Source organism: Labeo rohita, chromosome 24 (genome assembly GCF_022985175.1).
Source record: "Labeo rohita strain BAU-BD-2019 chromosome 24, IGBB_LRoh.1.0, whole genome shotgun sequence".
In the NCBI taxonomy this organism is placed as follows: domain Eukaryota; kingdom Metazoa; phylum Chordata; class Actinopteri; order Cypriniformes; family Cyprinidae; genus Labeo; species Labeo rohita.
Window position 1 is genome coordinate 26,747,641 of NC_066892.1, and position 16,726 is coordinate 26,764,366.

The window sequence follows — 16,726 nt, forward strand, 5'->3', positions numbered from 1 at the left end:
ATGAAAATTCAGCGTTGAATCACAGGAATAAATTATATTTTAAAGTATGTTAAAATAAAAAACATTATTTTATATTGTAAAAAAACATTTTGTAGTATTATTGTTTATTTTCTGCATTTTTGAGCATAAGAGACTTCTCTAAAAAAACATTACAAGTCTTACTAATATATAAGACATACATTAATACAACAATAAAAAAGATTAAATATCCCACATGATCATTTTAAAAGCTTTATTTTTAGCCGGAGCAGACAAAGGCCCTGTAACACTGAATAAAAGGAAACAGGTACAAAAGAAAAACAGACAAAGATATAAAAAAGGAAGATTTGTGAGAATAGATTGTGAATGAGAAGACAATAACAACAACTGTAAACCAGAGAACATAATGTAAACATGTTAAGATAAAACATAAGATCAAGCAGACATTCAAGAACATCAAGCCCTTAAAAAGTGAACATTAAGGCACATAATCAACAACAGGTGATTATGGGAGAGAAAGAGAAGCTTTTGCTTAAAACTATAACCGCTTAAGAATGTAGTTTTATTTAAAAGTGCTGGTATTGGCAACATGATTTGCTCTAGTTAAAGGTGCACTACGTTCCTTTTTTCCTCAGTAAAAAAAACGTCATACCGAAAGAAATGAAAATGACTGTTTAAATGTTTAAAATCATGTACATGTGAGATGAAACACTGCAGTTACGACAGTAGTTTGATAAAAGCTGGTTTATGTACATTGAACATGTCACCTCAGTAGTAGCTGGGTTTTGTATGTAAAATGTATATATTAATCACTGAAAATTGAGAATTTGTACATTGGGATTGGTATTGAAACTATTTCTATTGCATGCTCAGAAATCCACACCACTAGGTGTCAGTATAAGTCCCCAGAAAGAAAAAAAAAGACAAGTTCATCTTTAAAACATGGAAACTTATGAAAGACAAAGCCGGACCAAAACTGATCCGTGAAATCGCATGCGCATTCAGAATTCACATTTTGCATGAGGTTTAAAGGCAAAGTTCTGGCAATAAATGAAGACAAAGAGCGTGATGAGTTAGCAGACTGCGAGTGTTGCATAGTTGAATTCCCCTTAAAATTTCTATGTGTTTTTGACAGTTTGACTTTTTATTTCAGGAAAACGTCAAGCTTTTTCTGAATGTTGTCAAAAGAGTCTATTCCCATGTAGTCGGCCTGGCCCTGTTCCCACCTCTGCTTGCGCTCCGCTGACGACATGAGCGGCTGAACGTGCTCCTCGCTCGCCGCAGCATCCTCCTGTGAACAACACAACAATCCAGGTGATTAAAAACATGACATTAATAATAATAATAATTAAAAAAAAAAGAAATGCTGCTGTGAAAAGGAAAGGATGAGCAGCCGCAGAGGTTTTGTATGAATCTAAATCAGTGGTTCTCAACCAGGTGCCCTCAAGATGACTGAACTGAAGATGATTAAAATGATGTAAAATAAGACTAAACAGGCATTAAAATATGCCAAAACAAGCCACATAAAGATACCTCTTAATTTAATAATTGTACATTTTTTTTTTGGAACAAAAACAGGATTCCCACAGTATCGAAAAACATGGATATATGAGGTACAAAAATTTTGTGTGTGATTTCTAGAGCTGGAAAAGTCATGTCAATAAATTATTAAACAAACAAAAAAAAAAAAAAAATAATAATAATAAAGGTAAATGAATTTAAATGAATTTATACTCTTTTATTGATATGCCAAGGTCTACAAAATGTTATTGATGTAGAAAGTTTTTTTTTTTTTTAATCTAGTAAATTTCAAACAAAATGTCCCTCTTTCAAGAACCAGGACTCTTACAAACAAGCAAACAAAAACAGAAAGATGAATATATGAGACTAGTTTTAAAAGTGAAATTTCTAGACATGGAAAAGTAATGTAAATTTACATATTTAAAATTAATTACACCTGTTCTTGTTATTCTAAACTCTAAAACAAATATCAGACAGAACTTGAAAATTTACTTTGTTTTATTTAGTAAATCCAGTAAATCCTGAAGAAGAAAATGTATACAGTTAAATTAAATGTATTATTTATTTATTTGAAGAAGATCGCAATCTCTAAAGTTTTTATTTATTTATTTATTAATTTATTCATTCATTCATTCCATTAAATCACAAATAACTGTAAAAATCATAATATAATTGAATACTGTTGACAACAAACAAATAAATAAATGGCTTTATATATATATAAGACTAGTTTTAAAAGTGTTATTTGTAGACATGGAAAAGTCAAGTAAATTTACGTATTTAAATTGAATTACACCTGTTCTTGTTATGCTAAACTCTAAAACAAATATCAGACATAAATTGTAATTTTTTAATTAATTTTTATTTAATCGACTTTATTTAGTAAATTCAGTAAATCTTGAAGAAGAAAATGTATAAAATTACATTAAATGTACTATTTGTTTATTTATTTGAAGAAGATGGTAATCTCCGAAAACCTATAAAAATATTGGGCAGAAATTAAGTATTTATTTATTTAATCAAGTAAATCACATAATCATAATATCATCGAATACTGTTGACAGTAAATAAATATGTACATTTAAATAAATAAATATATAAATATATATAAAATTTAAATATATAAATAAATAAATGGCTGAATGGATGGCTGGATATATGAGACTAGTTTTAAAACGGTCATTTCTAGACATGGAAAAGTCATGTAAATTTACATATTTAAATTGAATTACACCTGTTCTTGTTATGCTAAACTTTTTTTGGATTGACTTTTTAAATTAAATTAAATTAAATTAAATTAAATTATTTGAGGAAGATGGCAATCTCCAAAAGCCTATAAAAAATATTGGGCAGAAATTGTGCGTTTTTATTTATTTCATTCTTATTTTATTTTTTATTAATCCAGTAAATCACAAATAACTGTAGAAATCATTGAATACTGTTGATAACGAGGGGCTTTGAAGTCAAAATGGTTAAAAACCCACAAACCTAAACATTAAGTAATGATCACTTTTAAGGTAAGTAACTTACAGCTAGACACTAACAAAGACTTTAGATATACAGAGAAAGTACACTCCTATTACTTATGAATGGGAGAAAGTGCAATGCGCATGGAGGAATAGTCCCGCCTTCTCAGTAAAAGAAAAAAGTAAAAGTCACTGCATCGCGTAATATTAATAATATAAAAACAAACAAAATACTATAATGAGTAAATAAATAATAAATACAAATAAATGAACAAACAAACAAACAATTAAAAGAATACATAACTACAAATGACTTATGAATGAATGAATACTAAAATGAACAAACAATGAAATGAATAAATAAATAAATCATGAATAAAAGAAATTACTAACCAAACAGATAATTAGAAGAATGAATAACTATAAGGAATGAATGAATAAATACTAACAATTACTAAAATAAACAAAATAAATAAACTATGAATGAATAAACAAATAATAAAAACAAACAGACAAAAGAACCCATCTAAAAATGAACAAAGAAATTAATTAATAAATGAATGAATGAATGAACACTAAAACCTACAAACAATTAAATGATACTAACAAAGACTTTAGATATACAGAGACAGTACACTGCTATTACTTATGAATGGGAGAAAGTGCATAGTCCCGCCCCCTCTCAGTAAAAGAACCAATCACCAATCGGTAAAGTCATGGCATCACTGCAGCTGCTATAGAAAACTTACGTTCTAATTTATGAGGAAGGTGTTGTCAGATTCCACTGGTGATTTCAAATATGAAATTTGGAAATGTGAAGTTTGATGACCAGTTTTGGAAAATTCGATGTTTCCCCATCAAGAGATAAGCTGAGAACAGCTGACCGAGAGGCGTTTCAAAGATGCTACCATGAAAATAATGCCTTTTACCAGGGGCATGGACAAGAAAGCTCAAGGACATGGTTATCTTCTTGTTTGTGTATGTTTAAGCCTGACCTCACAGCCGGAGATGAAGGGCTGGTCTCCATACTCTCTGACCAGCATGGGCAGCACCTCAGCGCTGTACAGAGCCCACCACTGCAGCAGGAAGCCGGGCTGAGACGAGGCCTGCACGTCCCCTCTCAGTGTCCTCTGCGTGAGGTTATACGTGTAGCTCCACGGCTTCATCTGGCCCAGGAAGTGCACAACCTTTGCATTTGCACCATATCTGTGCACGGAAAGACATTTTCAGCACGTATTCCTGAATGATACTAGACGTCACAGGGATGAATGCATTTCAGTGTTGAGCTGAAAATAAAATATGTTTATTGCTTTGCGCTAAAGTAATACTGCAGGATCTGACTGGTTAAACCGCCCAACTGAAATCTGCTCTGACATTTTCTGTGAGTTCAGATCTACACAATGGATTTAAATCTGAAGTGAGAAGACCATGCATGCCATTACTGGCAGCTGAAAGCATTATCAAACTAGCACGATGATTTTATGACCCTCATACTCTCAGCCCGTCTCGGACTCTTCTTCCTCAGCTCCTGTAACCCGATGTTACGGCATAAGCGGCCTTCATGTGACTGGTGTGTGTATCCTGTTACTGTCCCGTCTTCAGGCCAGCACATGCCAGCATCAGTGATAGAGTGAAGAGCCGCTGCTGGAGTCAAGGAGTTGCACTTACTGTTTAAACGCAGGAAGGTAAGTGTAGATGGCTATGCTGCTCATGTTATAGATGAAAGGAAGGTGTTTGTTGATGTCGGCTGTTGCCCAGTCGCTGAAGAAGCCGTTCAGAACTCCTTGGTCCCCTCCTGTTGAATGAATGGAATAAAATGGATTTTTTGCTATCTTTTAATTAGCAGTATAACTTACAACACAGTAAATAACACAACTACAAGTCCTTCACTTTATACAGTTAAATTGTGATATCTGCACTACCAGCATCACCAACTGTAACTGCAACAAATAAATAAACAATGAATGAATGAATAAATAAGTAAATAAAAATGAATGATAATAAAAATAAATAATTAATAAATAATTAATAACCAAACAAATAAAAGAATACATAACTAAAAATGAATAAATTAAAAATAAATACAAATAAATGAACAAACAAGCAAACAATTAAAAGAACAAACTAATGAATGAATGAATTCTAAAATAAACAAACAATTAAATTAATAAATAACTATAAATGAATAAATAAATCATAAATAAAAATAAGTAATTAATTAGATAATTAGAAGAATTTATAACTAAAAAGAATAAATAAATACTAATAATTACTAAAATGAAAAAAAAAATAAACTATGAATAAATAAATAATAAAAACAAACAAACAGACAATTAAAAGAAATCTATAAATCTAAATCTAAAAATAAACGAACAAATGAAAATAAATAAATAAATAAACAATTAAAAGTATACATAACTAAAAATGAATGAATGAATACTAAAACGAACAATTAAATGAATAAATAAATTACTATAAATATGTAAATAATAAATAAAAATAAATAAACACAAATAATTAAAATAGAATGAATGAATGAATAAATACTAACATTTACTAAAATAAACAAAATTAAAAAACTATAAATGAATAAATAAATATTAAAAACAAACAAACAGACAATTAAAAGAATACATATTTAAAAATGAACAAACGAATGAATGAGTGACTGAATAAATAAATAAATAAAAATAAATAAATAAACAATTAAAAGAATACGTAACTAAAAATGAACGAGCGAATGCATGCATGAATGAATGAATACTAAAATAAACAAACAAAAACAATTAAATGAATAATTAAATTACTATGAATAAATAAATAATAAATAAAAATAAATAATTAAACAAACAGACAATTAAAAGAATGTAAAATATAACTAAAATTGAATAAATAAATAAATAAATCAATAAAAACTATGAATAAATAAATAATAAAAACAAACAAACAGGCAATTAAAAGAATACATATCTAAAAATAAACAAATGAATAAGTAAATAAATAAAGAAAGAACGAAAGAAAGAAAAGAAAGAAATATGTAAATAACTATAAATAAATAAATAAAAACTATGAATAAATACATAAAATTAAATAATTAAACAAACAGACAATTAAACAAATGCATAACTAAAAATAAATGAATGAATACTAATAATTACTGAAATAAACAAATAAATGTGAATTAATAAATAAAAATAAATAAATAAATAGTCCAACCAACAAACAAACAGACAATTAAAAGAATACAGGACTAAAAATTAACGAATGAATGAGTGAATTAATAAATAACTATGAATGAATACATAATAAATAAAATAAATAATACTATAAAAAATACAAATAAAAAAATAAATAATTAAACTAAACAACAAAAAAAAAACTATGAATGAATAAACAAATAGTAAATAAAATAAATAAATGAACAAAGATATTTTAATACATAACTAAAAATGAATGAATGAATATGTAAATACAAATAATTACTAAACAACAAAAAAAAACTATGAATGAATAAACAAATAATAAATAAAATAAATAAATGAGTAAAGACAATTTTAATACATAACTAAAAATGCATGAATGTACTAATAATTACTAAACTAAATAAACAATAAATAAATACAAAACAACTAAATAAAATTAGCAAAATGAAATAAAAATAAAATAAAAAATTACATCTGTTTTGATCTGTTGATAAAGAGGCACAGAGGCACAGTGCTTATATTTTTTAAAGGAACCAAGTATAAAAGTTAGTCTTTGAAATCATATTTCAATGTTTTAGTTGTTTGGATGTTGTTGTTGGTTGTTGGGCGTTGCTATGAGGTTGCTAAAATGCTCTCATTGCTTTTTAATGTCTCTGTGCGGTTGCTAGAGTGATCTGGGTGGTTGCTAGGATGTTAATATGGTTTTCTGTCTTCCGACTGTTTCACAGTCATTTTGTATGTGATCAAATCTGATCCGTTTGTTCACAATAGCTGTCAGGTAGGAAGACAAAGACATACAGTGTTCAGAACTACTGACTGCATAGTGAATGACACATAGTTCACTAAATGAAGACAGTGAGTCATAATGAGTGTACTGTGAACACCCACCAAACACCAGCAATACATACTGTGAAAATCAGCAGTATAAAAATCACATCTTATATCAGATAAATTAAAATACATGTACAGCAGTCATGCTGTTTTTGAGCAGTTAACAGTATAAGGAATGTGTCCAGGTGCTTACTAGCTGAAAAAAGACCCTACATACAGGTATCTAAAAAAGGTCACGCTCTGAAAGAGCAGCCTAGTTCCTGCACGCTTGCTCAAAGGTCACTAAAGACACGACACACACCACAGAGTCACGTCACACACAGATATACATCTCACAGCATCTCACACACACACACACTGAAATAGCTGCACTATTAAAAACACCGAAAGGCTGTTTAATCAGCCCACATTGAGATCATCTATGCATCTGTACAGTGCCGTGGCAGCCACAGAATCCAGAAGTGTAGGAGGACACAGGGAATATTAATAGTACACATGCAGATATGCAGACAGCGGGTTAACATACAATTTAAATTCGGTTAGTATTTACTTTTTTTTTCCTGAGGATTATAATAGTTAAAAGCACAATGAAACAGAAATAGCGGCAGGGGTCATAAAAGGGGTCATCGGATGCCCATTTTCCACTATTGATATGATTTTTTAGGGTCTTAATGAAAAGTCTATAACATGCTTTGGTTAAAATTTCTCAATGGTTGTGTAAATAACACCTTTTTCACCTTGCCAAAATCACCTTTGCAAAAATCATCCTGTTCTGGTCGAGGTTGCTTTAAATGTTAATTAGCTCTGCTCGCCCCGCCCCTCTCTTCTCCTTGTGGAGTGACGAGCCTGTTTACTTTAGCCGCATTTAGCCATGTTTAGCCCTTAAACTTGCTAACTAGCACGTTATTAGGAAAGGTGATTGCAGAGATTCATAAAAAAAAACCTTATTCTCACTTCTGCTGTAAGTGAAGCTGAATCACGAATGATTTGCGTGAACATAGACGCATTTATGTAGATCAGGAGGTGCATTCGCTTCACAAACAAATGTAATCAACTGCATCTTCAGCGGCTCAGATGTTGGGAGTAAATGACGGCCGCCATGTTCATTATTACATCCAGCAATACAACACCTCAATAGCTCAATCTGAGATATTCTTGTCTAACTTACATCCCTGCTCTGGCATCAAAACAACGGAGGTCGGACTGTTACAGCTAATTTAGGCGGATCTGTGGTAAGACGCTCATGTCAATCAACTATTGTGGGAGCGGCCTCTGTGGGTGTGACGCCAGGCATCTGAGAACGGCTCGATTTGAAAAAGGGGATATTATTTTTACAGATTAATTAAAAACCACTGCATGGATTTTTATCATTATAGGGTAGATTTGTACATACACTGCCAACACATATTAATGTTCAAACAACATGTAAAAGTGAACTTTGCATCCGATAACCCTTGTAAGTATACTTTGAGATAGAGTTGTCAAATGGTATTGGGTTCGGTACTTTCGGTACTGAAATTTTAAAAACATCCATTTCCTGCTCACATTGGAGCGCTGTTGAGCCGATTTTTAAACATCACTGATTGGCCATAGTGTGCACGCGCTCACCAGACATGACTGTGATTGGCTACAATGATAAGCATTACATTGTAGCCAATCACAGTCATGTCTGGTCAATAACCCGCATTTAAAAAAGAGATATGATGAACTTTCTTTTCATGCTGACTTTAAAGGTTATTGTTATCTAGTCCGTTTATTTGTTCAATATCTGTCTGTTAAACTATGGGCTGCGCTTAGAATCCAGTGCCATCTTTTGCACTAAAACACATGAATGTTTGCCCCAGGACAGATCATGTGCACGCTACAAGGAAATGAATATAGTCAGCACAAACCATATACTGCATCCTCACTGCTAGCCAAAGAAGACATTGTCAAACTCACCTAATAATACTACATGCCTATAGCAGATTAACTAACATGCTGGAGCATTCTGAATAATGCGCTTGAAAGCATGCTGGTTTACCAGCTAAACCAATCCAGCGTTGTTTAATTTGGGCGTGCCTTCAGGAGCCCAGAAACAGGGTTCAGAATCCTCCCCTGGGCTTTCTTTGTGCAAGCGGCTCTACAGACATTACTGCAGTACTGGGTTGTTCATTTTGAGAGGATGATCTGAACTGTGCAGGAATGTCCATAGTCTCTGGCTGGTTTACATTGGCAGACGATGAGAACAAGTCCGCATGATAGCCTCAGGTCATCAGGACTGTAATAAACCAGGAAATGGAAAGATGATTGTTTGATTTTGATACACAGTTTCAGAAATTCAACCGCTCTGGAGGTACGAGAAAACACACTGATGCTTTGTCTTTGGATGCCAGTTGTCTGAATGGCTACAACAAAACTGGAAGTGATCTGACTGATTTGTTCGACTGATGCAAAACACCCTTGAATCATTCCTAAACATACTCACTGTTTTATTTTTAAATTACTGTAGTTTAAAATCTAAAAACAACAACAAAAAAAACTAATCATGTTATTGTCATGTTATTTTTTTGTAAGCATAAGTAAACGTAAGCATGACTTAACAGTACAAACTGCATCTAATCACTCTGAACATCATAGCAACCATCTAGAACACCCTAGCAACTAAAAAATGCATTATGACCCTCTAGAACACCCTAGAAATAGCATACAATGCCCTTATAACCATCCAGAACACCTTAGCAACCACTTAGCAACGCAATAGCAAGAAACAATTATCTAGGGCATCCTAACAACTGCTTTACAATGATCTAAAACACCCTAGCAATCACCTACTAACACACTAGTAATGTCTTTTTTACTATCTAGAACACCCTAGCAACCATCTTACAACCAAACAGAATGTCCTAGCAATCAACTAACATTGCCCTGGAGCAACCACCTAGCAACAACCTTACAGCTATCTAGAACACCATAGCAACCACCTAACAACTCATCCAGAACATCCTAGCAATCGCCTAATAAAGCCTTAGAAACCACCTTGCAATGCCCTTACAACGATCTAGAATACCACAGCACAGCTATCCATAACACCTTAGCAACCACATACCATTGCCACAGCAAGCACCCAGAATGCCCTAGCAACACACTTACAACCATCCAGAACATCCTAGCAGTTGCCTAGAAACATTCTAGCAACCACCTAACAGTACAATTAATACTATCCAGAACACTTCAGCAGTCACCTAGAAATACTCTTGAGATGCTCTTTAGCATCTTTAGCAACACCCCAGCAATTATCTAGCAATGCTCTTACACTGTAAAAAAACAAAAAACACAATTTGTTGAATCAGCTTAAAATAATTTGTTACCCTGCTGCCTTAAAATTTCAGAAAAGTTCAGTCAACTCAAATAAGTTTAGTCAACTTTAAATGTTAAGTTGCACTAAGTGACAACTTAGATATTTGTGTTTGTTAAACTTAAAAGAAAGCTAAGTAACCCAGCTGCCTTAAAATTTTAAGTTGAATTAACTCAAGTATCTAAGTTGTCACTTAGTACAACTTAACATTTCAAATTGAATAAATGTTTTTTTGAGTTGACTGAACTTAAAATTTTAAGGCAGCCAGATAACAAATTATTGAATAAGTTGACTCAAATTGTTTTTTACAGTGTACAGCTAACCTACAAACCTTTGCAACTGCCTTGGAACCATCACAATACCCTAGCAATCACCTACAGTAGCAATCACATAGCAACCACCTTGCAAGCTAGAACACCCTACCAATCACCTAGCAACACCCTTACTACGGCATCTAAAACACCCTAGCAACCAGCGTACAATCATTCAGAACACATTGCCAAGGACCTTAAAACACCCTATCAACCATGGAGCAACACGCTTATAACCACACAGCACACCCTAACAATGCCATAGCAACCACGCAGAACACCCAACCAACCACACAGCAGCACACTTACTGTATAGTCACCCAGAACACACTAACAACACTATAGCAATGACACAGAACACCCTAGCAACCACGCATCAAGGCACTTACTGTATAACCACCCGAAACACCCTAACGATGCCATAGCAACCATACAGAACACCCTAACCACCATGCAGCAACACACTTACAGTATAGTCACCCACAACACCCTAACAACACTATAGAAACCACCCAGAACACACTAACAATCCCATAGCGATCACACATAACACTCTAACAACGCCATAGCAACCACACAAAACACCCTAGCAACCATGCAGCAACATATTTACTGTATAGTCACCCAGAACATCCTAACAATACCATAGCAACCACACAGAACACTCTAGCAACCATGCAGCAATACACTTAGTGTATAACTACCCAGAACACCCTAAAAATGCTATAACTACCACCCAGTGCACACTAACAACACCGTAACTACCACACAGCACTTTTCAGAATGCCATAACAACCTCTCAGAACACCCTAACAACCAAACAGAAACACACTTATTGTATTACCACCTAGAAAACATTAACAACCACATAGGAATCACCCAGAATGCCCTAACAACGCCATAGCAACCATGCAGAAATGCCCTAGCAACCAAGTAGCATGACACTTACTGTATAGTCACCCAGAACACCATAACAGTGCTATAGCAACCACACAGAACACTCTAACAATGCCTTAACAACAACACAGAACACACTAACACCACCATAGCAACCACACAAAACTATGCAGCACGACACTTACTGTATAGTCACCCAGAACACCCTAACACCATAGCAACCTCCATAACACCTTAACAATACCATAACAACCACCCAGTACACACTAACAACACCATAACTACCACACAGAACTTTTCAGAATGCCATAACACCATAACAACCACCCTAACAACTAAGAAGCAGCACGCTTATTGTATTACCACCTAGAACACCTTAATAACAGCATAGCAATCACCCAGAACACCCTAACAATGCCATAGCAAGCACGCAAAACACCCTAGCAACCATGCAGCACCACACTTACTGTATACACCCTAACAACACCATAACTACCACACAGAACACCCTAACAACGTCATAGCAACCACACAGAACACCCTAGCAACCATGCAGTAACTCACTTACTGTATAACTACCCAGAACACCCTAACAACACCATAGCAACCACACAGGGGAGTCAGCCAAAACACCCATCATTATAGTGACTTATTTTGCACAGAAAAGCACCAGTCATATTGTCCTCTGACATTTTTATTTACTTTCTCATGTTCTTCTCACCCAAGCTCCCAAAGCTTCATTGGGCAGGGAATACCACAAGACAACATGGCAACAGTCAAGTTCGAGTTCAAGCTTCCCCTGTTATGACCACAAACAAGCTAGCTCTGCTAAAAATAAAGCAATCATTGCAAATTACCACACTATTAGAGCTCTGATGTGTCAGAGGATGTTCAGAGGACAGTCACTGGTCACTTCAAAGCTACCAAAGACAAAAACAGACCAAAAACTCAAGCGGACAAGACTGTGTAGCATTTATGCAGCCTGCAATTATGACAGTCCATAATAAACAGGCTTTTGAAAAGGTGCCAGTCTCCATAATGTAAGCAGAGCCCACCCTCACAACGCAGCAATCTAATTGGTTCCTCGATGGACACGCTCAAACTCACAGCCAGACTCATAAGAATGGGTTCACTGTGTCGTGGAGCTGAAAACAAGTCCAAAAAATTACACCAATACACCATAGATTTGCAAGTCACTCACATAAGCTGACATATGCAAACAATTACTCGTCCTGCATTTTATCAACTAACAAGTGAAAAACAAAGCCTGGGGAAAAAGATACATGCACACTCTTTTTCTGTTGCCATTCTGCCATTTTACCAAATTACTAAAACCCATAAAGGTTGCATAACGAGCACATTGGCCAAGAGGTGGCTGTAGAAAAATGGCCTTGGCTCCTAAAGAAAAGGAAAAACAGGGTTGCCTTGAAAGGCCTTTTGTTTGCTGAGGGCGCCCGTGCCAAATTCCTCTTGCCGGGCTTATGGACCAGCTGTGTTGGGCAATACTCGAGAGACTCTGTTGGGCATTTTCACTTGAGGTGATTTTCTGATGCAAACAGGGAAGAACGACTTAATAACGCTGACAGTGTGTGTAAGATTAACACACGTCAAAGTGCTGGGCGTGTGGGGAAATGCAGAGATGTTTCTGCTGAATTGGAGAGGAGGAATGAAAAGGGGTGATGAAAGAAGATGAATACGGTTAGAAACATTAGCCATCTAAAAAAACTCTGATGGGTTATTTAGCCATAACTGGCCTCAATTGCAGATGAGGTACTTGATAAGCGGCTAAATCACTAGAGAGATAAATACGGGAAGCTTTAAAAGCTGTATAAACAAATGTTAGATTACTATCTAGACAAGATTCATGGATTAGAAAAGTGCTATAAATAGATACTGACATGGTCTAAGCTCTGAGATGATAAAAAAGTACTATTAAAAGTGATCTATATCAGAAGATATCACAGACAAATTTATAAAAAAGTATTATTTATTTTAATGTTAAATTTAAAAAATAAATATCATAAATGCGTTAAATATAATTTGGAAAATATCTTCTTTATTTATAGTATATAGTTTTTTTTATATTAGTATTATATATGTATATATTATATATGTTTTTATATTTATATTATATATTTTTTATTTTATAGTTTTTCATTTATAGTCACTATAGTACTTTACTGTTAAATGTATTATTTGTTTTAATGTATTTTTATTTATTTGATTTCAATCAAATGTATATTATTTACTTATTTATACATGTGATCTATTTTTATTACTCATTTATTTATCTATTTCTGATCTAATTTTTTATTTATTGTAATGTATTTATTGTAATCTAATTTTATTATTCATTTATCTATCGCTGATCTGCCTTTTTATTATTTATATTTTATTTATTTTCATAATGCATTATTTCTTTTAATTTAATTGTTTTAATAATTTTATTTATCTATTATTGATCTTTTTTATTTATTTGCTTTTATTTATTTATTAATTTTAAATTATTTAGATTTCATTATTTTATTTTTACACAGTTTTTCTCTTAACTTTTCCACAACTGTGACACAAAACTATTGTATGACTTCAGAATATTCAGAATATTATGCATCTGTCACATAAACTGCTTAAAAAGGGAAAAAAAAAAAATGAAAAAAGCTGATATTTAGAGTTCTGACACATCTAAAACCGAACGACAGTGGTATTTTACGTACCGTCAAAGCTGCCGTGTTCTGTGCAATACTGCAGAAGTTTGCCGTAGGTTTCGTTGGACGGGCGAAACACAAACACACCAGAGTTAAAACAATCAGGCCAGCCGGGGTCTGGAGCTGCTGACAACTCCTCTCTGTCAAACAGCTCATCGATGTTTGATACCACCTAGAGCCAATAGAAAAGTCTCAGTAAAATCGTATTTCACAATATTACTGTTTTTACTGTATTTTCATTCAGATAAATAACTACATTTAAAGTTGAAGGCATTCCTATCCCTTGGCATGCCTACACTGCTTAGTGCAAGTTAAACAAGTTAAATGTAACACAGAGACGTGCATTCACGCACTGAGTTAATGGTGTGCAGTGTAATTCAAATGACAGCAAACCACATTATAAATATTTCATGCATGTTTTGACAAGGCACAACTTGAACTCTGTTAACCAGCTGGTTTGGAGTCATGCTGCAAACTCACCAGTGTGTCTGCATCCATAAACACACATTTGGAGTAGTGTGTGAGAGTCCAGCAGTGCAGCTTGGTGAAAGTGACACCCAGATCAGGTCTCTTCATCATGGCCAAGTGTGCTGTGTCCCCACTGTCCAACACATCCACTAGCCTGACTTCATCGAAGATCTTATGAAGAACCGCCCTAGAACATTCAAAAACATCTCATTTTGTGTTCCACAGAAGTCAGTTTGCAGTACAATACTGGCTGAATTAAGCATGCTGTACCTTGACTGATCAGACACATGGGGTCCGACGAGCACCACCAGCTTTTTTGAAGTCTTGTGGTTCCTAAGGGATTTCCCAAGCACCATAGCTCCTCTTGCATAGCTATCGTTTGTGGCCAAAGTGACAAATGCCTGTTCTGCTGAAGAAATGAAGATTGACATAACACTGACTGACAGGTAAGGTCTATGAATTTGGTTTTAAAGTATTATGCTAAGGCATAACAGATGGCAACAAAATGGAAAAATTAAGATGTAAGCCTTACTGGAAGATGACTGGTGATGCATGTTTTCCCTCATAATAATGCCAAAAGTTGTGAAACTTACAAAGCTGAATGTACAAATGAACAATTATAAGCTGTGCCAATGTAAGTGGCCATGACAGATGCATTTTTCTTTTCAACATACTTCTAATTTGATTCGAAGAATCGGTTCTTCTGAACAGTACGATTAAAAGAATCGGTTCAAAGCTGATTTAGTGATTCTTTAATCTCACGACGTGTTCCACACAACACATTCTCTAAAATAATCCTATAAAGTCATAATGTTACGTTTTTCTTTAATACAATTATATTAAAAGGCGTGTTTGTTGAAAATGTCCGAGTTCAATCAGTGTAGTAATGATTCAGTTCATAAAACAGCCATTCAAAATTTGTTTAAATTTGCATTAAACACTACTTAAATGATCTTATATGTCGGCTGAAAAGTTTTTGCTTGTTTTAATGAAATACTATTATTAAAAACAGTTCAGTGAACTGTTGATGAGTTGACTCGAGAACCAACGAATTGTTCAGACCGGGTTTGTGAACCGTTTCATCCGATTCTTTACAGTCTGATTTGTGTCAAAAATATTTGGATTATAAAAACAATCATCTTAAACTTGAGCAATCATAGCAGAAGTCAGCATTACATACTATGCATTCAATATGAGTAATGCAGCGAGCATCCACATCCCTTAAAGCATTATTATTTACATATGCATACAGCTCAACATATAGACTATATACAGCATGTAAATAAAATCGTATAGATTTTTGCAGCAGGCTATAAGATGATCCACCCCTCTCGGTTCAATTTACAAAGTGCATTATTTGTCACATACCTGCCATGCTCGTTATTGACTCCCTCAGAACAGCAGTGTCACTTCAATAAAAGAGACTCTGTTTTACGTCTTGAGTTCATTTATACCAGCACAGACCTTCTCCATATATACTGCTGACAGACACGTGACCAGAAAGGGCTCTGCGGACACGGCCACGATTGGTTCGTGATATCTGGGGCGTGGTTTCATAACTAACTGCACTTGGGTTGTTGACAGATTTCCAAGATTTTCGGTTGTAATTTATATGAATGTCAAAGATAAGGTGTATATTTTCACATTTCTAGATATTGTTTCATAAATATATTTTGGGTATGTGTATATGATATAAATATATCAATACATGTGCATATTTCATATTAAAAATATTCTCTATTTTGATGTTCATGGCACAAAATGCACTGACTCATGTTAACAAACTGTTAACAAAACTGTTCTAAAATGGTATCAGAAACACTAATGATTGCTAATAACTCACCACAGAATTATTATGTTAGGACTGCTTGTCATCTATACTAACTGAATAAACATAGTATATGTAAAGCAGTTTAACTTCATAGTGAGACCAACACTGAGACACGTCTAGAATAGAATAGAATATGAAGATATAAGATGATTGGTGTTTCATGCCACCTACTGGTGC

At 33.9% G+C, this 16,726-nt stretch overlaps 1 protein-coding gene across 2 annotated transcripts; it reads right to left on the reverse strand.

Moving 5' to 3' along the window:
* Positions 1–224: 224 nt before the first annotated feature.
* On the reverse strand, positions 225–16,196 carry gyg1b (glycogenin 1b). Of its 2 annotated transcripts, none has more exons than XM_051097790.1 (7): positions 16,087–16,196; positions 14,989–15,124; positions 14,731–14,905; positions 14,260–14,422; positions 4,635–4,761; positions 3,962–4,172; positions 225–1,270 (listed from the first exon to the last, which is right to left on the reverse strand). In XM_051097790.1, exons 1-7 carry the CDS (start codon positions 16,091–16,093, stop codon positions 1,124–1,126), a joined length of 966 nt encoding a protein of 321 aa, XP_050953747.1. In that variant the 5' UTR covers positions 16,094–16,196; the 3' UTR covers positions 225–1,123. The 2 variants fall into 2 exon arrangements, with proteins under 2 accessions (XP_050953747.1, XP_050953746.1); XM_051097789.1 differs by having other exon boundaries at positions 14,989–15,127; positions 16,087–16,172.
* Between the last annotated feature and the right edge of the window lie 530 nt (positions 16,197–16,726).

Excerpts from the sequence above, each read along its gene's own strand:
- gyg1b (XM_051097789.1), bottom strand. Across the intron at positions 14,423-14,730 it reads TTATGGATGCAGACACACTG|GTGGTATCAAACATCGATGA; the intron begins GTGAGTTTGCAG and ends TATTGGCTCTAG. Across the intron at positions 4,762-14,259 it reads AGAACACGGCAGCTTTGACG|GAGGGGACCAAGGAGTTCTG; the intron begins GTACGTAAAATA and ends TTCATTCAACAG.